General features: G+C 45.8%; 1 protein-coding gene and 1 pseudogene across 1 annotated transcript; both read right to left on the reverse strand.

Moving 5' to 3' along the window:
• Positions 1-3,677: 3,677 nt before the first annotated feature.
• Positions 3,678-4,305, reverse strand: LOC115384761 (mid1-interacting protein 1-B-like; annotated as a pseudogene).
• A 10,002-nt stretch (positions 4,306-14,307) lies between these two features.
• On the reverse strand, positions 14,308-24,534 carry LOC115384762 (tetraspanin-7-like). Its single transcript, XM_030086996.1, is given in 9 exon segments — positions 14,308-15,063; positions 15,921-16,006; positions 16,095-16,178; positions 16,370-16,525; positions 17,128-17,223; positions 17,313-17,387; positions 17,655-17,843; positions 24,431-24,459; positions 24,462-24,534. Coding segments are annotated over 8 exon segments (732 nt in total). The 5' UTR covers positions 24,496-24,534; the 3' UTR covers positions 14,308-15,063; positions 15,921-15,937.
• Between the last annotated feature and the right edge of the window lie 1,230 nt (positions 24,535-25,764).

A 25,764-nucleotide genomic window follows, 5' to 3' on the forward strand; every position in this document is an offset into this window, starting at 1 on the left:
GTATCTTATAAAATGTGATTTCTTGGAAAAAAGGTTCTTATCTACCAGACAGTCTTCACATCATTTGAAAGTATAAAGGTCCGTACCTGCAAAACATCCAAAGATGTTTCCTGAGTAGTGTTTCTGAGAATCACTCGACTATTCCGGCCCAGCTGTTTCATTATGTGAGGCAAAGTGAAAGAGAAAGAAGCGCTGGTGACCCTTCATCTCCCAGGTAGTGACAGGAAATGTGGCTGAAGTTGTTTTTTTTATTTTTTTTTTCCACATAACAGCCGATGCATCACCTTGTACTGAAATAGGCTGCAGACAGGTGTGGACAAAGAGCCGAGGAGTCAGAGACACTGCCTCCTCCTGTGGCTCTGCTCATACCTCAGCATTAAGATCAGTATCTCATGCCTCTTTTATAGAAACTTTAAGAGACAGCTCTAAGAGCTGTGATAGTAAATGCCTCAGAACCCAGAGCATTCAGTAAATGGATGCGAGGGTGAGTGACTGTGCTGGACTCAGCTCAGAAAGATTTCCTTAAGGTTGTGTCTGAATTGGAGAGTCCAACAAAAAAAAAAAAAAAAAAATGAAAAAGTGAATCTGAAGTTTGAACTTCAACTGAGCAAAGAATGCAAATACATAGGACTGTTGCATGACTTTTAATTATTCAGCTTCCAATAAATTAAATGTGTGGTTTCTCTGCACATCCATGCACTGCAAAATATAATTCAAAAATGGCAGAAATCTAGAAAGGGCTGCAGGTCTACCTCTGCAGGTTCTCCTTCCTGTTTCTTTTGTAAAATGCATAGAGGTGAATAAATGCATCTGCCTGTGAAGAGACCCTGTTTATCATCCGTTCAATCTGCTGAACGGAAGCGATAGCCGCAGGTAATCACCCTGAGTTCAATGATAAGGTTATCTGAGCAGAAGGTTCTCGACCGCCAGCATGCTGAAAGTATTTCATTCTAGTGCAGACCACAGTGGCTGCACTGCTTGTCAACTGTCTCGGGAACAACTAAGAATTAATTTTCAAGGTGTTTCAGTTTAATGAGATTTGAAACGTGGGACTCTTTCTGATTGACTCCACTTGAACTTTAACAACCTTTTCTTATCTAGTCTCTGGCTGAACCATACTTCTCATATCCAATAACTCCTGACTGATTTATTAATCAACTAGAACAACACAACCAGATAAATAGGACTTTGGCTCCATTCATGTTACTGGCCTCTATCACTTCTGAATCACAGAAAGAATCACCACCATTTTATACATTTTAATATAAGCTTTTCAGGACTGTCAAAACAATACTTAATATTGAAGAAGTGATGTTTCAGTGGAAAAAGAGGCAGAAACCCTCACTTATTGAGAATTTTTGACTACTTTGCAGTCATAAAATCAAACAAAATCAAGGTATTCTGACCATAAACAGGGTGAAAGTGTGTTTTGACACAATTCCAACAAATGAACCTGAATTTTTATGATTTTGTCTTCTGAAAATTATCCATCCCGAGCCATTTACTGAATGTAAAACATGGTAAATATACATGCAAATGGCGAATCGAATCTAAGTTTGGACTAAAGCTGATGTGTTTCCGGTGTTTATTGTAGTTACATGTACTCTACATCCTTTGCTCTCACAGCTTGAGGTGAAATTGATGACATTTTTTTGTAGAGTTTTGTTTCTAAGCAGAAGTAGTATGTGAGGAAAGAAAACAAACAAAAACAGAGTGATGGAAAATGGGTGTGTGTTTGCACCTTGGTGACCTATTGCGGGACTGAAACTCCAGCTGTACCCAATGGCCTTTCAACTGTCACTGTCAATTACTCAGAGTACATTGGAGAATCTCTGCAATTTTCAACACATTAAACAGCACAGAAGAAGTACACAACATCACTGCACCCCCACCCCGAGGTACAAAACTCCTGACATGAAAAGCAATCAGAATTTAGAGAAGAGCGATTACTGATTACAGCAAATTTAAAGATATTTTTAGTTCAAAAAGAAGCTGCACCTAAAAATGTGAAATTAAAGCAAGTGTTCATAATTGCAGTGAAAATGATCTTACGTGGCCTCCGACCTGCCTGGGAACTGTACTAGTTCAAGGTGTTCTCACTGGAAACTTGACTGACAGGTACAGGTGACATTCTTCATCCTGCAGGTGAGCCACCTCTTCCTGGTATCTACTGGAGCAGTTTCACTTAACCAATTGTTCTGCTAATCCGTCTCCACCTTTTCCACCACAGAATGGCATGCATGCACTGATCAACACTGTTACTGGTTACAAATGTGAACAAAGATTATCAAACAGTTGGATCCTTTAGCTGTCATTTTTCCCTGGAGGGAGAGGAGCCTTTCCTGTTCCTTATTTTATTTTTTAGGATATTACATAATGCCATTCATGCATTTCATTCAGGTGGCTGAGAGCAAACACAAAATTGTAATGGTGAAGACAAGAAAGTCAAGAAGATGTGATTATAGATTTATACAAAAATAATTTAATACTTAGTTTTAAGTTATTGGGATGGAGAGATATACTTTCACATCATGAGATGCATAGACATTAATTTTTCTCTTAATTTTGTTAGCCAGTTTATGCGGGATAACCTGAAATCTGTCCAAAGTTTGGCCTGTTAAAATAAAAGTCAAAATACTTTTAAAGAACTTTGAGGGTTCTCATTTATAAATAGATGCTCCACAATACGTTATTTTTGTAAATTGATATCTACGAATTAATAAAAAATGATAGTTTACCATCCCATTATCTTCAAAGTTCACTCATGTTTACTCTTTACTCAGAATCAAACACATAGACACATTTAGTTGACGCATATCACAAAACTCAGGAGTAAATTCTTATAAAAGTTTATTCTTGAAACAAATGTCAGTATAAAAATGGTGCACATGTTGCATACAAAAGCACTTGCTGAATTTGACAGATGGACCTCATAACAGTAATACCACAACAACAGAAACAGACGAGAAGACAGTGACAACAATGACAGCATCTCATGGAAACCCTCATTATCTCCGTAAAAAGGAGAATTATCATGTGATTCCAGTTCACTGGCCATGTAGGACGCGGGGGAGATCATGGACAGCTACGTAAGCATCTGCCTCCTTCCACGCAATTTAAACACACACCAGACACGTCGATTGAAGAGGATCAATCGTCATACACAGATCTATCAGAACACACCCGACATCATCGACACCACAGACAGGATGTCAAGTCTTTTGTCAATATCCCCCATCAGAAGGGCAGCTCGAAAGTAAATGCCATCTCATCACACCATCCACTCCTTTTTAAACTTTGAAATAAAAACAGGCTCTTAAACATACAGGTAATAATACACTTTAAATAGTAAAAAGAAAAAAAGTATTAAATATGTTCATTTGTGTATCACTTGATCTGAATGCACACTGTGCAAAACATCTGAGTGCAAAGCGTGAGAGTTGAGGAACAAAAAGCTTCCACAGGATCAACACATCCACATCCAGTCCTGACAGCAGAGTAGACCGACACCGGGAGGGCCCGTGGAGAGGAGAGAGGAGGCTGCTGCGCCTCCAGAGCTCCACAGTCTGTCCGTTAGTTTCAGCAGCAGCGGCGGCTTTGGAGCAGAGTCAGCTCAGGCACTCCGGCCAGCAGAGGGGAGAGAGGGGGGAGTGAAGAGGGAAGCCTGTTCAGGATGAAGTGTCCTCTGAGTGTTACTGGCCCCAGCCTCCGATCCCACCTCCTTCTTGTAGCGCCTGGTCAGGCCGTTGGCCCTGCTGCGTCAGCTTGGACAGCACTCCCTGGAGCCCACCAGGTGGAACTGGACTGCTTCTCCAGGTCCTCTCCCTCCTCCTCGTCGTCGTCGTCCTCGTCGGAGGACGACAGGGAGGCGGTGGACTGGAGGAGGAGGTGGAGGCGGAGGAGTTGGTGCGGCTGATCTTCATGCCCTCCTTGCGCCTCTCGTCCGCCGCGGCGCACCGGACGCCCCACTCGAGTCCCTGCGGATGGACTTGAGCAGCTGGTAGTGGCTGTACATGTCCCCCTCGTCCATGTCCGCCTTCAGGGAGCTCAGCTCGCTGTCCCCGTCCACGGGCACGTCGCGCAGCAGGCTGGGCACCATGATGGTCTGGTCCATGTTGTTCACGGCGCCGATGAAGCTGTTCATGGCGTTGAAGAGGGAGTTCTTCTGGTTGGGGGTCTCTTGCATCTGCATCATCATGCCGACGAGTTTGTGTCTTCTCTGTTTTAATCCCTTCAGGAACAAAAAAAAAGAGAAAGCAAGGTACCAGGTCTTCTTCTTCCTGTGTCAGTGCCTGATTCAAGGCTGATCGGCTTAAGAAGAGGCTGCTTGTCTGGAGCTGGAGCGGGGATTGGCTGTCCGTGAATCAGACGAGTGCTGCTGCTGGTTGGCCTCACTTCCTGGAGTTTCACCCCCGCCTTTCTTTCTTTCTTTCTTTCTTGGCAGTTCGTGCTCGTTTCCTTCTTGCTGGAACTGTGGCGATGAGCGCGCCTTTTTAAGCAGGTGGTTCAGCCGGAGGCGGTCCTCGCGACCTGTTTGTCGGGTTCCTCCGAGCGTAACCGGACCCGAGTGACCTGAAATAGCACCCGACAGAACAGAGGTTTGTAAATGTAGGAGTGGCCACGAGTTGACAGATCGGACAGACTTCACGGTAAACAAGCATCTTCTGTCAAGCGCTGAGGGTTAATGCGTGACGCCGTGCGTATTTACGCACAGCCCGTACTCACCGTGCGCTGTGCTCAGAGAAGCCTCTCTGCGCTTTATTCTGCGAAGAAAGAACCGAGCGGCGTTACATCAACCCCACACACGCGCGCGGATCAGACGAGCCACGCAGCTGCAGCGTGTGGAGGAGATGATGCTGACCGGTGTCATGAATATTCATTATCCGAGCCATCGGCCCACCGCTCGGGCTCCGAGTGAAGCCAATCACACGGCCCGTGCCCGCTTCAGAGGCGGGACGAGCGGAGAGAGGACGCCAATGACGAGACTGAGGCTCACGGATTAAAAAAAACAAAGCAGAAGCAACATGTGCAGCTGGTGCCTCACGTAGTGTCGGATTGGACTTTATTCAAAGTTACAGTGGTGCCTCCTGGAAGTCATCTGATAGCCGTCCACGATCATTTATTTATAACTTCATGTGTTTGCAGTCGATCTGCCTCAATGTCATAGCGACTTTTCAGATTCGAGCTGTCTCTGCCCACGCCACCTGTTACTCCTCCAGACTGGCTTCCCACTGATTTTCAAGAAATTCAATCCTTTATTTCGCTCGATTTTCAGGGACGATATGTTATGTTCCGAAAGACAGAGGTGTGAACAGCTCAGTTGATACACAATATGTTATATGAACTTTTAAAAGGAGTTTTTCTTCAGTGGGTCAGTGCTCACAATATTAAATAACATCCTACTGAGCCAAGAACAGTGCTTCTTCTTACTGTATGGTAGAATGTCAATCTAAATCAGTTAAATAACGATTTTTTTTGTTTTAAAGTTCAGTGTATTTTATCTGAAATATAGCAGAAGGTAGTGATTATAGTAATATCAATTTGACTTTCCTCTTCACAAAATGTATTCCTGTGGTCCGTTTGACCTTACCAGATGAAAATCTACCAGAATATTCACTGATATTGGAGCAACAAATAGGCATCTTAATAATCCAATTAGTAGAGAAATTGTGTAAAGTAATTGGCGCATATTAACAAGCATCTCACCAAAAATACATCTTGGCTTCAAGTGCCCAATTACAAGGCAGTTACGGTGATAAAATAGGTTGTGAAAATATCATAAAAGGGCAAGTTTACTCTTTACTGAGTTCTCCTTTCACACCCGCAGGAATACCATCAGGCCCGCTTGATTTCTCCTCGGGGTATCTTTAGTCTCTAACCCAGGTGAAGCACTGACTGGATTTTTTCAGATTACACTAAAAACCAAATTGTTGCACCAGCCGGTTTCCAGCAGTGGCGGCGGATAGCTGCTTTTCCTCTCCGCTTCTGTTGCCGGTAAACAGGGGGACTCCCACACAGCCCCTGCATTAAAAAATAGCCCGGCAATTAGCACTTCATACATTTATGCGCTGGTGGGAGGACTGAGCCTGAAATCTGAGCTTTGGTAACACTTCTGGTCAAGGTGAAACAGTATAAACATGTTTTTTTGCAGCGCGACTATCAACAGGCATGCGTATGAGCAACATCCCCAGACAGGAAATGTTACTCAGAGGTTCTCTCAGGGACTTTTTTAATGCACATTAGTCAGTGTCTTCGAGTTGATCATAAAGGTTGAGAAGCTGATGCACATATCACTGATGGTAGTGTGTTCACATTTATTCTAATCATCCGCTGAAGCTGGACAAACAGTGAGTCCATCGTCTTTAACGCACTCCTGCATGTTGCAATGTTTTCGTTGCCGTAGCCTGACACCTCGGTCAGAACGACTTCGCATTACATAATATGTTATATGGGTCACACAGAGGTGGGGGGATCGTCCATCAGGCCTCGGAGCGGGGTCATAATCTTCACTGCTGACGCCACTTTAGCTTGAAATGTGTACGGTGGCCATAGTGGCAGCTGGTGCTGATAACTCAGACCTAAGTTCCACCGGCCGCCGTCACTTTGGAAGAGTCTTGAGCCATAAAAAAGAAAAAAACAATTGAAATGAAATGGTATCTTGCACAAAGTCGCAGTTTCAATGTATGAATTTACAATGATTCAACTTTACTGTCTCTAAATGCATTCTGGGTAAAGATTGACTCCTTCAGGCCGTGGTTTCATTGTGTCTTCCCAGATCATGTGGTATAAAGTGTGATATCGTCATACGTCTATTGCTGTTGGTGTCATTGTATCACATTGGATCACTTTGTCACGCAGGATATTTTATTCCATTGTGTATTTCACAATATCTTCATTACATAATTCTGGGTCATATTGCCACCAATAAATCCCATGAGTCACATCAAGATTCTAGACTATAAAGCTGTAAAAGTAAAAATCAGATAGGTCATCGTGGTTTTTCACTTCCTGAGGTTCTCCTGTATCAAAATTCCTGAAGAGTTTCATTGAAAGACATTGAGGCATCTTTTGTTTTTTTTTTACAGGTGGAACTCCGCGCCTCCAGAATGACAAAGTCTCTTGGTATTTGAAGCTCGTTCTCTCGATCAAGCTTTCGATGGGGGTCAGAGGTCGACTCACGGACGTTTGTTTGGTTTTTTTAGACTGCGGGGCATCATGTTTTGAGTGGCTGCCCGAAGAATCCAGTCTTATTTCTGATGTGAAAAACAAGCTTGGAGAGCCCACACTGAAGTTTAAATGCATTAAAGTTGTTTGAAATGTATCAGCGGCCTTGCAGGGATCTTGAAACAGATCAGCGGCAGCGTGCCAGTGGACTGGCACAGAAATGTGGCCTGACTGAAACTGCATGCCCCAGGAAAGTTTTCATATGGGTACAGTTTGTCTCCGACACAGAGAAATGAATCAGCATTCAAACATTGTCGCTCAACAAGAACAAAGTATGTGAAAAGGAATGGAAAACCTGCTGTGTGAGTTCTTTTTTTTTTTTTTTCTGGTTTGGTCTCGGCTTCCGTGCCCTTTCATGGTCATGTCCCTCGTCTCTTCATTCCTTCTGACACTGGCCTGGCACACTTTGTCAGAAACCAGGTCTCAGTGACCGTACTGGCTTTAAACTCGCCGGAGAATAATGCAACTGTTCGATAATAAGTAATCTGTATCTTTACTATCGTCAAATCCCCAGCAGACGTGAAGCACTATCTATGCAGGAAGGTCCACAAATTCTTATTATATCGCCCCTGATTGATTCACACATGAATCAATTTCAATGCGGTTTAAGAGTTCAGAGATTACAGCATCAAGATTCATTACATTGGTCAACGAGCTGATAAATAACCGTTTGAGGGTGAAAGAAAGGAAGCTGAAAGCAAGAGTCAGTTCTGAAATCTGAGGAGGAACGGCTGCTTCAAATGGAATAACAGTATTTAGTCACTTTCCACATTCCCTCCATACCAAATCTTGGCTGGAAGCAACATTTCAGGAACACGTATGAACTAATCTCAGCCCCCCTCTGAAGATAAGCAGATCCCAGATCCAGTCGGAGGCAGGAAGAGGAAGGAAAAGCAGGTCAGCCGAGCCACTGTGCCACCGCCGCCGAGCACAGATCAGATAGGAGCCGGGCGCCGGCTCGGCTTTCTCAACAGGCCCGTCAATCACGGGCCCCACCTCGCCGACTCCCTCTGTTCTTCCCGCGGAAGGCCTTTCCGCTTGTCAGAGGACGCAGCCGCCGCCTCAATGCGAGCGCGAGCCCCGGATCAGTTGGGGAGGGTTTCTCGATTGTGTGTCATGTCAGGAGCCGAGCCTCCGCCGATTACGGCGGGTGTCATCATCATCCGGAGGCTTCAAAGAGCGAGGAAGAGGGGAGAAAGTGGAGGTGCCGGGGCGGGAGGGAGGATCGGCGCGCCGTGCAATAGGAACAGGCAGCTGAGAGGGAACTCTCGTACTTGTCATCACAACTGCGCGTTGCTGAAAAGTGCGAGGCGGCGCGGGGCGTCTGACTGCAGCAGGCAGGCTGCAGGCGAAGCGGCAACAACAATCTAGAGCAACGGCGGCAAAGAACAACAGCTCACGGAGAAGAGACAGGTGGAAGAGGACAGGCCTGCGGTATCACGGTGTGTGTTGCGTGTGTCTGTGTGTCTGTGTGTCTGTGTGTGTGTGTGGTTCTTTCACGGAGAGGGCACTTTACTGCCCCCCTGCAAGTTTTTGAAAATGAAATTCATAATAAGATCACATTAAAGCAGTCAAAGTAATTCCTGTCATGAATTTAATAAGAGTTTTAATCTGATTAAACCACCATTTGAAAACATTTCCTTTATACCGAGCCGGGTGAGCCACTCAATTAGTATTATAATTTGTGCAGTTCATCACAGAAACAACTGATTCGTGCTATCATCAGCAGTTCCCTGCAAGACAGGGGGGCAGGGATCTCCATCCGGGGGCGCTCCAGAGTCTGAAGTCTCATGGCCATGGGGCTGCCTTTTCTTCCCAAAGCCTCCTGGATTTAAAATAAGTGTGACGAGACAAGAAAGCCTCGTAAAATGGGTCTTAGAGCAAAATCATAAGGGACAACAGCTGCAGACATATAAAAAAACTGATATTTCAAATGAATATCTTCCGATTAGAAGAGAAATCGTGATTTTTAAAACCAATGGATGAATGTGAAAAGCATGAAGAGATCCAGAGTCTGAGAGGGGTGAGAGTTTAGGCACCTGGTTCTTTAGATTAAAAAATATTAATATGTGGTTCTTTACTTATGTAGGCCAAGCACAACTAAAAAAAAAAAAAAAAAAAAATCAGGGTCAGTATTCATATGGAAACTTCTAGAAACATGACTGAGCTGCATCACATGCCTCATTTCAGAGATAAAGCTCTACAAACAGCCGGTTTTCTTTGAGTGTCATATACTGATAGCATCAGTAGATTGTTAAACTACGGTTGAATGTAGCTGTGTTAAGTAACGCGGTTGCAGAAATTAGGACAAATGGAGGAGTTTGTAAAAGGTGTATTTTTTCCCCTCATTTTGCACCAGGTGTGACAAATTCTGGCGGTGGAATTCATGTTTCATATGCTCTGAGACAAATGGTGGCACTGAATGACTCGCCATCAGGCTTTCTGCAGGCCTGATGATGACGGATTCTTCGGATTCAGGTGAGCTGGGGCGGAAGTCATCTTACAGATGTAGGACAGTGTCCCTTCAAGACCAGGGCTCGACGCGCGTGAGCTGAACTGATGGATGGTGTCGGTTATTTTAGAGGTGCAAAGCCTCTGAGTGTTTTTCAAATATAGATTTTAAACATATTTACCTATTTTACTGCATTATGCAGTATAATAGTGCCACTCCAGAGAATGTTTCTTTTTGTCGGTCTTTAGGTAGGTGGCACATAATTCATATATATGCTCAAATTTACTCTAATTTTCCAGATTTCCAAGCATTTCAGTGACTGCCCTATAACCCACAATGCATTGCAAAAAAAAAAAAGAGGTTACATTCTCATTTATTGAGGAAGTTTGATTTCTTTTTTAAATATTCCAACAAGGTTGAATTATTTTTGCTTTAATTGAAAATGAAAAGCTGGGCTTGTGACTGATCTTCTCTCAGTAATTAGAGCAGTCCCGGACCCGGAGCGCCGCTGCCCTGCGTGCTTCACATGCCACACGGCTCCAAGACACCTGATTACAATGAGTAATCTGCTATCAGGCTTTCTGCTGTGCGTGATGGCGGCACAATAATTACATTCAGGTCACTCTGGAGTGGAGAGACATGCAAAGGTGCAGGACCGTCCTTTCCAGTCTGGTGACCAGACCCAGTCCTGCTCAGCGTGCATGTTTTAGATGCAGTAATGCTAAAGAAAAAACTGATTTAATGAGAAACTGATTTTGGCTTTGTGAGGTTTGATTAAGGAAAAGAAGTGATCATAAATAAACCTTTATTTCAGCAGATGGGTCAACTGAGGGATGGTGCTGCGCCGGGGAAACGCAGCGTGAATCTGGGGTATCCAAGGAGAAAGAAGCTTTGATGCCTCTGGTCTTGGCTGATATTTTTGGGTCTTTAGTATTTAAGCTCCTGGCATCAACTTGGAATCGAAAACGTTGAAGCTTTAACAGTCGGCTGACTGGAATCTCACTCAAAACCTCACCTGCCACTTGCCCTTTCAAGTTTTCCTTGTTGTGTTGCAGAGTATATATGATTAAAATGTAATTTTCATCATTATGGTACTACCAAAACCTACTGGAATCTCATCATAAACCCAGTTTTAATGATCTGTTCTGATAGACAGTGAAATGAAAACATAAAACGTTCCTGCATGTTCTTACACGCTCACTCTGACAGCATGAGTTCAAGAATGTGTGGAAAAAAATTAATGTATTCTTATAATTTTTTTACAATTTGCTTAGCAGTTTTATTGGGGCGGATTTCAGTCTCTTGATGGGCCGGTTTTGGCCCACGGACCTTATGCTATCACAGCCATGATATAAGAGCATGCAGGACGGATCCCGGAATGACCACTCCTCTTCAGCGTGGGTTATTTATGGCTCCGGTGGGAATAAAAGACGCACAAAATGCAAATTGCAGGAGAGTCTGGGCGGTTAATGTCTTTGAGGAATCACGCGCTCATCCCGGAGGAAGCTTTATAAAACGACCCGCTTTCACCATCAAATCTCTCTAAATCTGTGCAAAAAACCAGTCCGGGGCTGTCTAAAGGCTTCGCCTTTTGAATGTGAGAGAATAAAACGTGAAAAAAAACAGAAGCGCGGACCGGATTCGCCTCTCCGTAATTAGACTGGCTGCGCACGAACGTGTCTGCGCGCGCCGGACTCCGGTTTGTGTGTCTGCGTGAGTAATAGCGCTTCCCCGGTGAATGCCTCCCTCTAGCCTATAACCCATTATGTGCAGTCAGGAGGCGGAGGCGCGGTCGAGGCAGGGCGCACGAGCCAGAGGCACGCACGCTCCATTAGCGGACCCACTGCCGCGTCACTCTGCCGGTAATTTGCGTAACGAGATCGGAGCGAGCCCCGTCTGTCGGCCGGCGCGGCGTCTCTCCGCCCCCTCCTCCCTCCGTCCTCCCTCCATCCTCCATCCCTCCCCCCCCTTCCTCCATCTCCGTCCTCTGTTTTCCTGCCTTGTTTCCGATGCAGCCCGCAGCAGCGGCGGCGGAGGAGGAGGAGGAGGAGGAGGAGGAGAGGAGGAGGACCGGGAGAGACGGACGGGAGTGTGTGTGCGCGCGATGCTCCCACGAATGCGGTTTCCTCTCCGCGTTTTCCTTTTTTTCAACGTCCTCGGAGTTCCGTTTTCCACCGATACCCAAGCGCCATCATGTGGATGAGGATGGAATAAAAAAAATAAAAAATAAAAAACATCGTTGGTGCGTCTGTTCTCCTCTGTGAAACACGCACACTTTTGCCATTAAAACAATTACATTTCATCATTTTTATTATTGTTTCCTGATAACTGTGAATGATGTTTGCTTCTTTCGTGACACAGAGAGAGTCCAGAGTCCAGGTCGACCATGAGGCACTTATTAAATCCCCCTCTTCATTATTCTCGCCCTCCTTCACCCCCTGCTGATTATTAATAACGAGCAGCTCCACCTACTGCTGCTCGTGGTTCTCCATCTGGAGAAGGGCGTATATGAGAAACACCCCTCCTCCCCCCAGAGACATGGCCACTGCATGTTTATTTCTTTTTCTTTAGTTATTGTTCATATTAACCCCCAGCTTGAGGTTCTCTTTAATTTTATTTTTTATAAACTGATTATTTTATTCAGACTCTAGTTATGATTAGGGAATGTTCAGTTTCTTTAAATTCTTGTATTTGGGAGCTGATGAGACTCCGTCTCATTCTTCGTTGGCAGGTTGGTGGAGCCCTCCACCAGATATCCTCAAAACCTCCCTGTCCGAGGAGCCCCTCCGTCTCATACATTCAACTATCATCAAGGAAGTGTTTCAGATCTAATATCGGACTGTCAAAGACACTTTGTCAAAAGAAAACTGTCAATGGGAACGTGTTGTTGTTGTTGTTGGTGGTGTGGTGGTGGGAAACTGAATTCAGAAATCATCCAACTTTTCACTTTTATCTAATGTGGTTCATCTACTTAACATAAGGCATTTTGAGTTTTGAAAAATGAAACATAATTAGCTTTATAGCATTTATCACTATATAATTTGAGGTCAGCCATGAATGTGACCTTATGAACTCCTGAGGTTAAACATATCAACCCTGGTCCCGACTTAAATCACAGACAATCACTTCAGAAAGTTTTCCAAAGATAATACAGTGTTTGTTTCATAAAGCAAGTCCTCACAAGGTCTTAATGTCAGAAACGGTCCCTGTGAAAATATCTGAAAATGGATAAAAGAGCACAAAAATATATTTGAATTAAATAAATTACAAGTTATTTTCAGTCCAAAATCAACACCAGCAGAAAAACAAACACCCCCGAAACAACAGAGTTATTCAGTATATTTATTGATAATAAGACCACTGATGGTGAGTTAGTCGATAGTAGACAGCATGGTGCTTCTCGAGTGTCTAGTGACCCCATGTGTAAGCGGGATGGTATTACAATGTAGTATTTACAGGACATTATCTGTTAGAGAAGTAAAATAAGTTTCAGAGTATTGGAAAACATACATTCACTAAATAAATTTACAGCTTCAGAGCAAAGTTTTTTTTAAAAAAGCCACAACGAAATACTGACCAAAACTGAAGACAACAGGTTCCACCAAACCGGAACTCTCTCTCTCTCTCTCTCTCTCCTCTCTCTCTCACCTCTCACACACCACACCTCACACACACCCACACACAAACACACACCACACACACACACACACACACACACGGTCACAGACGAACAGAATCGCACGCACTCCTGAAAGAGAGACGGGGAACTGGTTTGGTGGAAGCGAAGTGTGAACCTGCCGACCAAACTAGAATAAATATACCGCTGAACTGAAACAGCTACGTGTTGCGTGTTCTACTCCCAACGAAACATCGGCCACAAGTATTTTTCCAGTGCGAGCTTCCTATAAACTATCAAACGAATACGGATTAAACAGCACAGAGTGCGGATTCAAAACCGCGACACAACACCGAGGGCGTCAGGATGAGAAACGTTACGTCATATAAATTACATTTGCAGTACATATCTACAGATGGAGGTGATGGCGGCGGGGCGAAGCACGACACAGAACCTGGTAGATACTGGCTGAACGCTGAGTCCTGACCTCTGACCTGACCTCTCTCTGGAACAGACTGCTGGCTTTATAGTCCAGGAGAACACAAGTCGTGATCCCTGTGGCTGGATATGAACGCAGTAGGCTAAAAACAAAAGATGCTGCGTGTTGTCTTTCTTTGAAAAGAAGAACTCGGAAGATCAACAAGTTCGACTCTGAGATTAAAAAAAAAAATGTACCGTCCAGTTCTTATTGGCTGGTTGATCAGCTTCCTTCTGCACACTGAACGTCTCTTCCTCACAGCAAGACCCTGAGGAGGCCTGATTTCACTGTCGAATAAATTCATCAAAGTAGTCAATCACCTTGTGAAGGGAAAGCAGATATGTGTAATCTTAAAAAAAAAACTGATCTCTGAAAGCGCCGTTCAAAACTAAAGAGTCTGAGACAGAAAACCGATCAGCTCTGTTGAACGAGTCGCCGTTTCTTTATTTTTTTTCTTCTGTCAAACCTGAACTTTTCCACGACAAACAGAATGTCTGTTATCAAACTGAGACTGAGGGCTGTGAGCTGCGATTAAACAGTTTATTGCTTTACTGTGGATGTCATCAGGCCTTCAGGCTCAAGGTCACATGTTGCTGTGATTTTCCCGTAGAACTGACTGACTGTAACTGTTCTGTATGAAGCTGATCCATATTTAAAGCTTCACAGCACAGAACCACCCTGTGCATTCATTTCAGATTAAATCTTTCACTGATATTCAGCCTTCATCTGTCGTTTACTTCAATTAAATATTTTGGAGCAAAAAAATATCATACTTCATCTTCAGGTAAAAATACTCTACAACAACTTTTCCCTTCGTTTTCTTCACCAGATCCATATTTTTGATATAAACTAAAAAAACATCCTCCGCATTAGGACACGTAATCAGCTCACTAAACGGTCACAACCAGAGGAATATACAATGAAGCGCTATAGCAAAGTCCAATGCGAAACTACGCCTAACCTATCAAAGTAACACTTTCAAGCTTCAGTAGTGTTATTCTGTACAAAGGTGTGCGGCCGTCTTGGAGCGACGCTCGGTGGAGCATGCTGCGGCCCGCCCGCTCTGCTCGCTGTGTGCCGTACCGACCCGGGACGAGACGATGCGCGGTGTGGAAAGCTCTGATGCAGCTGTGGTGAGTCAAGGAATGGTGCTTTACAGTAAGGTACATTAAGATATTACATTAAGGAGATCGCAGGCAGAGAGACGGAGGGAGATCGATTCCAATTCCAATCCAGGCGTTTCGTGGAGATTTACTCTGTTCGTGTGACAAAACCCGTCTTCTCTTCATCTCCCTGAAAAGACAGAAACGGGCCACAGAGTTACAGAAGAAACACTGGTAGACGTTCAGACTCCTGAGTCTCTCATAATATTTCTACTGTAAACTGGCTCAACAGACTCACTGGTTCAAATACATTTTAATTCCTTTATATTTAATAAATACCTCAACTCCCTCACAGCATTGAAAACCAATTCTATAGCACTGAACTGCTTTGGCTGTAACTCTTAGTCAGACATCAACCGTCATTTACGCCTTTACAGATGAATCAGAGATATGAGGACGAGCGAGCTGCCGGAGATGCACAAGAAAGGCGGCGCTGAGCGAGGGAGGAATCAAACAAGATTAAATAAATCTGCTAGAGACGCAAAGTGGCACAAAATGTATAGATTCCTCTGAATAGTGAAGCTGAGACCTGAGTGTTACATGTTTTCCCTCCCGGCGGAGGAGGAAGGTGCAGAGAGGTGACATTAGCCTCGGATCAGGAGAGGAAGATTAAAACCGTCTGCAGACCGGGGTCGGGCGGCTGAGCTCGGTAACGCCTGCACCGGGAAAACTGTTTATGGATGCGAGCAGCCTTCAAAGGATGGGCGGCTGTGGTCTTGAAACACACTCCTGACACATCTAACCCTTGTGGGAAGACTTCATTATGCTCGCTCTCGCTCACAAGCCTCTTTAGACTCCTGACTCAGCGGTCGCATTCAGAACGTGGGACCCGCTTTACGACCCTGTGCTGCAGCACTTTATCTGCAGGGACAACAGCCGGCGCCGGAAGTTCCCGGCGGCTTTACGCTCTGGCCTGCGCTGATCTCCGCCTGCTCTCTCACCACGGATACAGCAGACGGCATAAAGGTAGAGAGAAATCCTCCTCACCTGCCACATCACATCAGCTAGACCATCTCGTACTGATTGGCTGTGATGATCCTGGACAGACAGCACGCCAGCAACATGCCAATCAGCTGGAAGACATCAAAGATCACAGCTTCTCAGCACAGGGACCGGCTGCGAGGTAAAACTTTCAATACGGCCTCCGTTTTCGAGGCGTACCTGAGAGAAGGCGATCCCAAACATCACCCCGGCGATGATGGCCATGTTGGTCTCCATGAAGGAAGTGACCAGCTCGAAGCAGCCCTGAAAGGCAGGCGGCAGGTTAGTGTGCAGAGGGCGGAGGGACACGCTGTGATACGTGCAAACGAGGGGTAAGACTGGAATCTGGGAGAGTATCTGAGGCAGGTGTTAGTGTGTGGAGAAGAGAGCCGGTGCGTCAGATGATAAACACCAAGGAGCCTTCGAGGGGCGGGGCGCCGGCGGCGACCACTGACCTGGTGGTAGACTTTGCTGGGGGCCAGAGTTGTGTTGCGGAGGTCTTCCGGGTTGCAGTCGGAGGAGTTGAAGCAGCAGCTGGCAGGAATGCCGTTAGAGGGGTAATACACGCTGGCAAACCAACTGGTGTAGTTATAGACGCCGCAGCAGCGCAGCTGGAAGCAGACAGGAAGAGACGAAGAGCTGAGAGCCGTCTCTCCACCACCGTCACCCGAATCTCTAAGATTTGTGCCACCATGTGCCATTAGTTTTTACAAAGCTCAGTCATGTCTCCGCATAGCCGGATTCCAGAGTTTTATTCATCTGTTCATTTATTTTGCTGCTCACCGGGGGAAAATGTCTCCTATTTGAATTCTCCGTCCTTGCCTCTGCACAGTGATGGTGTCCGCTGCCTGAGAGCTCCTTTCCGGAGTTAAACCAACCAGCCTGCGAGCCGATCACTTTGCCGGTGTCAGAATTTAAACCCATTCCTTTCTCTCCGGCTGTCAGCTGTCATTTGGGTGTCAGATGGATGCGGCTCTTCCCCTCCTCGACTCCGGCGCCGGTGACGCCTTTCAGCCGGCTCATCCATATTCCTGTCCTTCCATCACATCAATCAAGACTCTGCAATCAGTCAGAGTCCTCCTCTGCGCTCTGCAGCAGTTAGACCTAATTGCTGAGACATTCCTGTACGGCTCCTGGCATAACTAACCGTTCTCCTCATCACTTAGAGCCGTTGCTCCTGAGCGGTTCTCTCCGGGCTGGACTCGAGACTCACCCGGTGCTGCAGGTTGTCCACAGCGCGGCTCGCCTCGTCCTCTGCGTTGTAGTTCAGGACTGCGTCGGTGTAGGTTCTGCGAAAGGTTCCCTTGATCTGTAAACAAATGAGAATGTCAGCTGACTGTGTGTGGCTTCATTGTTAGGAAAAATAGACTGATCGCAGTGTTTGATTTGTTTCCTGACCTCGTGGCGAAAGACAAACCCAGAGATCCCCGCCACCAGCTCAGCCAGGAAGACCAGCGACAGAAACATGGCGTACTACAGAGAGAGAGAGAGAGAGAGAGAGAGAGAGAGAGAGAGAGAGAGAGATTTGCATAGTTTGCATGTGAACCGTCTGCCTGAGCTGAATATGATTTGCCTGCGGTAGCACATCCTCACACACACTTGTCCACCGTTAACGGTGGTGGCTGAACGCCTCATCCCTACAGGTCAGCCATTATTTCCTGGCTGCCGAACCCCAGGCGAACTGACCAGCATCTCTACCGCCACCCACTCCCCCCCTGCTGCTGCTGCTACCCCACTCACCAGCTTCAGCATCCATGGGCTCCCCCTGCAGGTGGCGAAGCATCCGAACAGGCCGAAGACGATGATGACGGTCCCGGTGCCGATGAGGACGTACGGGGCGTTGGTGGAGTTGTCGGCGATCAGGGAGATGTACGGGCCCAGCATCAGCTTCCCCCATACTCCCACCGCCAGCAGGATGGCGCCTGTTATCTGCGGGGCGGCGGGTGGAGAGACAGATGAACGTGAAGAGAGAGAGAGAGAGAGAAAGCACAGGGAGCGGAATGAAAGCAGGGAACGGGCCTTTATCTCCGCGCTCCTGCGGAACTACAATAGTTGTGTTTTAGCGGCGTGGCGAGGGGGAGGAGGAGGAGGAGGAGGATCAAGGTGGAACAAGAAAGGAGAGCAATTAGAGTAAGGAGGAGGAGACGGAAGACAGAAGACACAAATTTATCTGGAGTACGGGATGGTGATCACCTGCTCTATGAATATGCCTGCACACACACACACACACACACACACACACACACACACACAGCAAGAGAGAGAGAGAGAGAAAAGAGGGCAAATCAAAGACGCTCTTTGATCCGAGGCGAGACGCTTCCTCCTGTTGCGCCTCTCTTAGCATTTCAAATGAAGGCTGCGGATAAAAGAGCGTGTTGTACGAGGCAGCTGAGGCGGCGTGTGTCTCAGCTGGGGATGTCTTGCTGGCATCGGAAAGAGAGCGGGGTGTGGAACGGCTGCTGATGATCTGACTCCGGCGAGGGCCGACTCATCATACTAATCTCCTTCCTTCCAAGCCGAGGCTGTTTTTCCTCCCGATGCCAGGCCCTCTGGCGAGAGAGGAGGGGGGGGGCAAAGAATATCTCCAACCTCCAAAACTGATAACAATGACGCACTCGGCTCTCTGCAGTTCAGTTCTAGCCACAAGTCTGGAAAAGGAAAACAAGTAATTGATAATATTAAAAGGCTTTCTTCATCTGAGGCGGCCTGGCTGAGCAGGTTAATGATGGCAGTAACAGCATTTACACTTTGCCCCCGTTGGCAGCGAGCGCTCATCACCGCTGGACAAAGGTTTCCACCATGACAAATCCCCAGCCTCTGCGCTCCCATTCACTCCGTTCCAACATATCTATCCACAGTTCTTAATGAAGCTACAAGAGTTTTCATACCAACAGAAGACAATACCAAGTTTCTGTGTTCTGTATGGCACAGAAATGTTAAAGTTGACACTATTTTTTTGTAATAACAAATTCAAATTCATGAAATTGGAATTCGTTTGTCAAAAACTCTCTAAAGTTGACTTGAGATCACTGAAGCTGACTGATCAGACTTCTCATTCAAACTTGTCTCGGCTGACAGAAAACAACCTCCACAAAACTCTCTCCTGACTCAGGTCAGTGATTAGTTTTTTATTCTTTCACTTTTTACATCCCATTACAACAATTCCAACCCTGTGAAGGTTGATGACGCCTCATGTAGACATGAAAGACGCATATTAATATAACAGAAGCAGGATTATTGTCAGGCTAAACTTATTTCAAAACATGAAACTGATTATCGGAGTCAACTCCTTCTCAGAGAACTCCAGACCCCGTCACACTGACCAACGCTCCATCTCAAATGAGCATCTCCACAGCGGGCAGACAGGAAAACATCAACAGTGACTGGAGGGTCACAGTTCTGGCCTTTCCATGAATCTAATTTTAATTATTTGATGCTGTCCGTGTTCTGTGTTTCGTCTTCACCGACTTCAGAGAAACAGGTCTGAACGGACCAGGACTTCCAGCTCGGTGGCTCAATCTGAGCTCATCACCGACACAAGCTGACAGACGGCTGAATCAAAACAAAGAGCTGAAAGTCACTAAAACAAGAACTACAGAGTCCATCATTGAGTCCTTCCACATGATGATTGTTCAGGTTGGTCGTAAAAACAGTATTGATCGGAAGAGTAAATGATCAAAGGTTAGAGCTATCAGAGAAACATTTAACCTAAATGCTTTTTTTCCCGACATTGAAACCGATTTGGTTTTCCCTAGCAATTCCTGAAATGAATCTCTGCCGTCTCTTCTTCTAGACTCTAATGTGCTTCTCATGAGGGATGATAAACCGGGATCATCATCGATCAACAGTTAGCGCTCCGGTGAGATACTGTTTGCGGCTGGCTCACGGATGAACGTCTTTTATGGGCTAATGCCCCAAATTAAATACCTGACAAATAATACACTTCATCACTTTATTGATGCAAAAATCATTATAAAAATCGAGTTCTGCCATAAAGCAGCGCGGTCATTGTTTCACTGGATCACACACAGAAGGCCCGCTGCAGCGGAGCACTCCTCGTCTCAGTTTATAGAATTACAGGGATGGTTTCAGCTTATTTGATGTTACTGGTAACATGAAATGTTTGGCTTTTTAACAACATCCAATTATAATGAAGCAATTTTAACTTGCGCAAAAAAATTATAGTCCAATACGAAGACAGTCAGCTACTTGTCATGAAACCGAGTCGGTTCTGTGTGTGAGCTGAGCGTTCATCATGTAAATTTCACTGTCAGTGTGTGTGTTGGCAGCCCTATTTTACTGGGACTTCTAAAATATTGACAATGTGGCTTTAATCATTAATCATCTGAGAATAAAACCTCAAAAGAAGGAGTAATCCAGCAGAGGAGGGGATACGTTGACCAGAAGAAAGGGGGGGGACGGCCTCCTTTTCAGCTCCAGCCCAGCAGAACGTAATAGAGGAGGCTCCTGATCCAAACCGTCCACAGTCAACCAGGATGCTGTCGTTTCATCCGTCCAGATAACGACACACTCACTGCTCTCGCCCTGAGGCATCACAAACAAAACGTCTCGGGCACAGATTTTCTGTTGCAGATAGATAAAGGATCGAACCATCTCCGCTTTAAGTGTTAATATCGAAGGCAACTGGGAAATCAGGCCCAGCGAGCAGGACTGAACCATCTCTGCTCTGAGACTTCTGCTGCTGAATTCCAAACAGCCTCCTCCTCCTCCGCCTCCTCCTCCTCTCCCGGCCACCCACCGCCCGCACGTTTTGTTTGAAATCCAATGCCCGGCCGGCCACCCTGGTTACAGCGCCGAGTCTATAACGGACGGCCCCTCCCCCTCCCCCCAAGCCCCCTCTTTCCTCCCCCGGCCTAATAAAGAAACAGAAGGTGTGATGACAAAATATGCTGGCGAGGAGACAACGCAGACTTCGCCACCTGCTCCGCATGCCGCCGTCCTGCCAGCCCGTGCTTCTCACACCATCCGCCGGCGGTGGAGCCGAGGCCCGACGCCGAGGTCGCCCGGTGCCGGCGGCCTCTCCCAGACCCGCCGAGCCGCGAGACACTTCAGCACTCCGGGCGCCTGAAACCCGACGCCGCCGAGCCAGAGGACCATCCAATCCAGACTAAATATAAAAGTTCATATCGGTGACAGCAGAGCAAGACTGCAGGGCGAGCGGTGAGGACACGCTCCCAGCTCCAGCTCTGCTCCACTAACTTACAGCTTTCAGTAGCTAAAGGCCAAATATTAAAATCTCTTTTCACTTCGTACAGCTGGAGAGCCTTCCTTAGGAAGCAGAGTTTTAGCCAAACACATTATAAACAGATAAAGCCCTCCTGTTTGCTTTTATTAAACAATTGTTTTCCTTGCTGTCGCCAGGCAGAATGAAGTTCCTCAATAATCTTCAATTACGGCTAAAAATGACATTCAGTCACACGCTTTTGTGTTTAGCCTGACTAATATGTGATCAGCGATTCCTATTATTTCTTGCTGGATAGATGTCAGATCATATTTGAAGAAAAACCTGCTAATCAAAGAGTAAATAGAGATGAAAATCCAAAGCACTGAAAACAAGACGAGGAGAAATATTATTTTACTCCTCATCTCAAAGTGACTTCTCCCCAAATTCATCTGGAGTGGGTGAAATCCGAAGATGCCGGTGTTAAATAAAGCGAGGCAGAAGCTTTTCTTCAGACCAAGCAGCACCGCGAACGCGGCGTTGTAATAATAACTCGTTTTGGTGTGAAGACGAGCTGCAGAGGACTTCAGTGAAAGTCCACCGGAGGTATTGACTGGGCTCTGGAGTGATACATGAGCCCCGGCAGAGTTCCTCCTTCGTACGGTTGCGTATTAAAAGCATTTGGATTCAAGCCTTTGTAACAACAGGGATCATTTATTTGTCTAGTTTACAGTAAAAATCTGCCCTAATATGTAACAGCAGATTAAATCACCAAATCCACTTTAGAAAGAATCAAGACTTCAATACCAACGCAATCTTCACAATCTTATTGATGAAGAAGCATGTCCTTTGTGTAACCAGCTTTTTGTTTTCAGACTTGTTTCCATCTAGACTGAAACATTGCGTCAGAAGAATCACTGTGTAGAAATCCCATCGTGTGCTCGACTCCTCCGTGTCTTACTGTATTTTTGTACATTTTCATTTAAATCATGAAGCAGAAAGATTAAATTCTTTGGCTCTTGCCACACAGTTGCTAGGATTTGTGCATTGAGCTCATCTGTCATGATGAACCACTGCACACGTTTGTGTTTTGGGTTGCCTGTCGGGCTAAAAGAAGCGGTTTGAAGGAGTCTCTGGAAGGCGCTGAGCATTTATCACCATTTTCAAACATCATCTGCAGCTCCTCGCTAATTTGGTAATCAATAAAACAATTTACGGAATAATGATGATAAAAATATGCCGACCAAACCGCAGAGCACAGCTATGAAACGAGGAAGAGGGAAAAAAATCAGCTGCGGTAGTGTAATGAATTCCCTACAGTAGAATGAGGAAATAAAACAGAGAGAAATAAAATCTGAGGAGCTTCTTGAGAGTGAAGCTTTCCTGCATCTCTTATGAGCAGCGTAAAACTATACTTTAAAAAAGGTGTGTAATTGGTTTTTTTTTTAATTATTAATAACCAAATGCAGGAGCCAAACATGTGGAATCAACACAAAAACACAACTTTAAATAAGAAGTGCCTATTTGAAAAAACCAGTAGATACAGTAGAACATCAGTGACATTGATAATCATTACTAGGGCTGATTTGTTGTTATTTACAAAGTCAATATTCTGAATTTTCTCTTCATCCAAGCTCATCCTCTCACATCTGGTTGCTCTTTAGTTCCCAACAACTGGTTTGTAACCGGGCGTCCTCTGAACCAGAGTGACTCCTGTTTCCTGGTCATCCATTATGAGTGAGGCAGACAGGAAGTGTTCAGGCCCGACCCGAAGGCCTCCACTGACCCCGGATTTACCCTTCAGCAGCGTCGATACCGGGACGGAGCTACAAGCTCTCTGAAGAGCTGAAGGGTAAGACCGCCAGATGTTTACAGGACAGATGTTGAGGACAGCGACGGATCATGGGAGCAAATGGAAACCATGAAAAGTTCCCATGAAGAGCATTACGCCTGAGCACGTCTTGGGAAGACAGCTGAATGGGAAGAACTGGACCATCAGCACCTGTGTCCTGCCAGTCATCACAACCTCCTCTGGCATCATGGGAGACTGAGGCTACAGACACAGGCTAAACCTCCACGGAGGCTGCAGGTGGACAATAGAGACCGAACTAACAACCTGCTTCTACGTCCATCAGGACAGAGGAAAGAATAAAAACCTTTATGGAGTAATCCCAGGCCACAGCACTGCTGAAAGAAGAAACCAAGAAATACCGACATCTGAGGGATCAGCTGGAGGAGGCACGAGAAGTGAAGGTGACGGCAGCCCCCGTGGTAATCCGATCACTCGTGGCCGTGACCCTAAAACGGCAGGGTGTCATGGCCGCAGGCCGTCTCCAGCAGGCTCAGGAACAATGACCGATAGGATCTCTTTTCAGAAGAGAAGTCCGAGGAGCAGGGGAGCGTGAAGCTCAGGTCTCCAGTCCTCCTACATGATGGACCACAACACCGGCTTCGGTCTCAATTTATACATGAAGGGCTGAAAAAGTCAACATAACTTCAAACTGCAACACTTTGACTGAGGTGAATGTGACCCACACAGACAGATTTTATACTAAATATCATACATAAATATAGACAAAGACTTCCAGATGCTCATAGAATAATCACGGTAATATAAATGAAAATATACAATAATTTATATATAAAGGGAAAAATGCACTATAACTTCAACACGTATGCAAATGAATTAAATGCACGGCACATCTAAATGCTAAATATTAGGGAACAGAAAGACGCGCGAGGCCATTGCATCCGGTAAACAGCTTGTGTCAGTGTGCAGGATTTCATTTTGGGGTGTGGTAAATAACGAGCGGTGTGTGAGAGAGTGAAAAACATCCAGTTCAGTCTGAGTGAGGTGGATCGGCCTGTCGGGAGGGCTCTCTGAAATGCACAGTGTGTGTCCAGAGGGAAAAGGGGCTCGGATCGGGCCTGATCGCGGACACCGGGCCCTGCACGGAGGTCTGATCGGACCGAGATGTTCGCATCTGACAGCGACCATGATGCGATGCGCGCCGCGCGCCGCGCGCACGCAGACGCCCACAAGCAGCCCGCATTTTTATTATCATCATCACTATTATTATACACAAGCAACCTGCACGGCTGGAAAACGGACATCCAACGCGGCAGAAATCGATAGACGATCGCGGTCCGATCCGCGCCTTCGAGCCTGAAGCATCGCTCGGTGATGCTGGCCGCGCACTGCTTCATCACGCACAACAAAAACACGGAGCGCGGGGGTCGAGATGGACTCCCGTCGCTCCACATTTAGATAAAAAAAAAAGAAAACAGAGGGAGAGAGGGGGGTTGGGGGAAAGAGAGAGGAGGGGGTACGTACCCAGAACACGAAGGAGTAGACGATCAGCAGGTTTTAAGGCAGGTGATGACCGGTTTGGTCTCCATTGTGGAACAACGTGTGGAATAGCGGCAGCGGAAAAACACTGAAGCGTGCGCTCTCTCTCTCTCTCTCTCTCTCTCTCTCTCTCTCTCTCTCTCTCCTCTCTCTCTCTCTCTCTCTCTCTCCTCTCTCCTCTCTCTCCTCCTCTCTCTCCTCTCTCTCCTCTCTCTCTCTCTCCTCTCTCCTCTCCTCTCTCTCTCTCCTCTCTCTCTCTCCCTCTCTCCTCTCTCCCTCTCTCTCTCTCTCCTCTTCTCTCTCTCTCTCTCTCTCTCCTTCTCTCTCTCTCCTGTCTCTCTCTCTCTCTCTCGAGCTGCGGTTTGCGCCCTCCGCGCGGCGTCGCTAGCAGCATCCGGACCGGACCGAGGCTCCACCGAGGACTTCACACGCTCCTTTATTTTAACTCATTCTCTGCTGAGATTGCATGTTCTACCTACAAAGGTCCGTGGGTCAAAAAAAAAGGGCCGTGAGAGAGTCCTATCAGGCCATTTGGGGTTGTAATTGTTTGGCTGTGTGTGAAATATAGACATTTTAATCACATTTCTTCACACACAACAAAGAATTTTACAAGTTTTTAATTTTCTAATTAAAATAGAACGGAAGTGAAAGACTTTTAATGTGAAAAACCATAAATGCCGACTTCATGTGAGACAAGAGTGGTGTGAGTGAGAGTGGCGGTGAATGAAGCTCTTTGAGAAGCCTTGATGGAAGAGCACTGAGTAGATACTGTCTGCATTTAAACAATCTGGTCATCCAGAGTGAAGTGAGTGTCTGGAGCTGCTGTGCAGGGAGAGCAGGGCTGCTTGACACATGTTACACTCATTAAAACAGCTTCAGTAATAATTCCTACATTAATTTAAACATGTCCATGGCATTCTCCAACTCTTTGTAACAAAAAGTAACTATCAGACACTGAGGCGTGTGTTGTCGCAATGTTATTTTATTGGGTAATTTAAAAAGAAAAAGGAAAAAGTCAGAACTAAACTTGAAAGTTTAATTGCACTGACAGGTGATATGTGGTACATTACCTGTGAAAAGAGGTAAAGTGATTGATCTTACAACCGTAAAGTTTTTTTAATATAGTGGTTTTTGTGTATCTCATGGATGTCCAGAAACTTGTGGAATGGATATGATGATGGCACTACACAGAATAAAAGGAGCTGAATATTTCTAATCCAAGTGAACCAAGCACAGGTAATATACTGTAGTTTCATTATTAGTGTCACATTTTAATCTACATTTTTTTTGTCAGTCTGAAGTGCTCCACATTTATGGAC

This window comes from Salarias fasciatus, unplaced genomic scaffold (genome assembly GCF_902148845.1).
Source record: "Salarias fasciatus unplaced genomic scaffold, fSalaFa1.1, whole genome shotgun sequence".
In the NCBI taxonomy this organism is placed as follows: Eukaryota; Metazoa; Chordata; class Actinopteri; order Blenniiformes; family Blenniidae; genus Salarias; species Salarias fasciatus.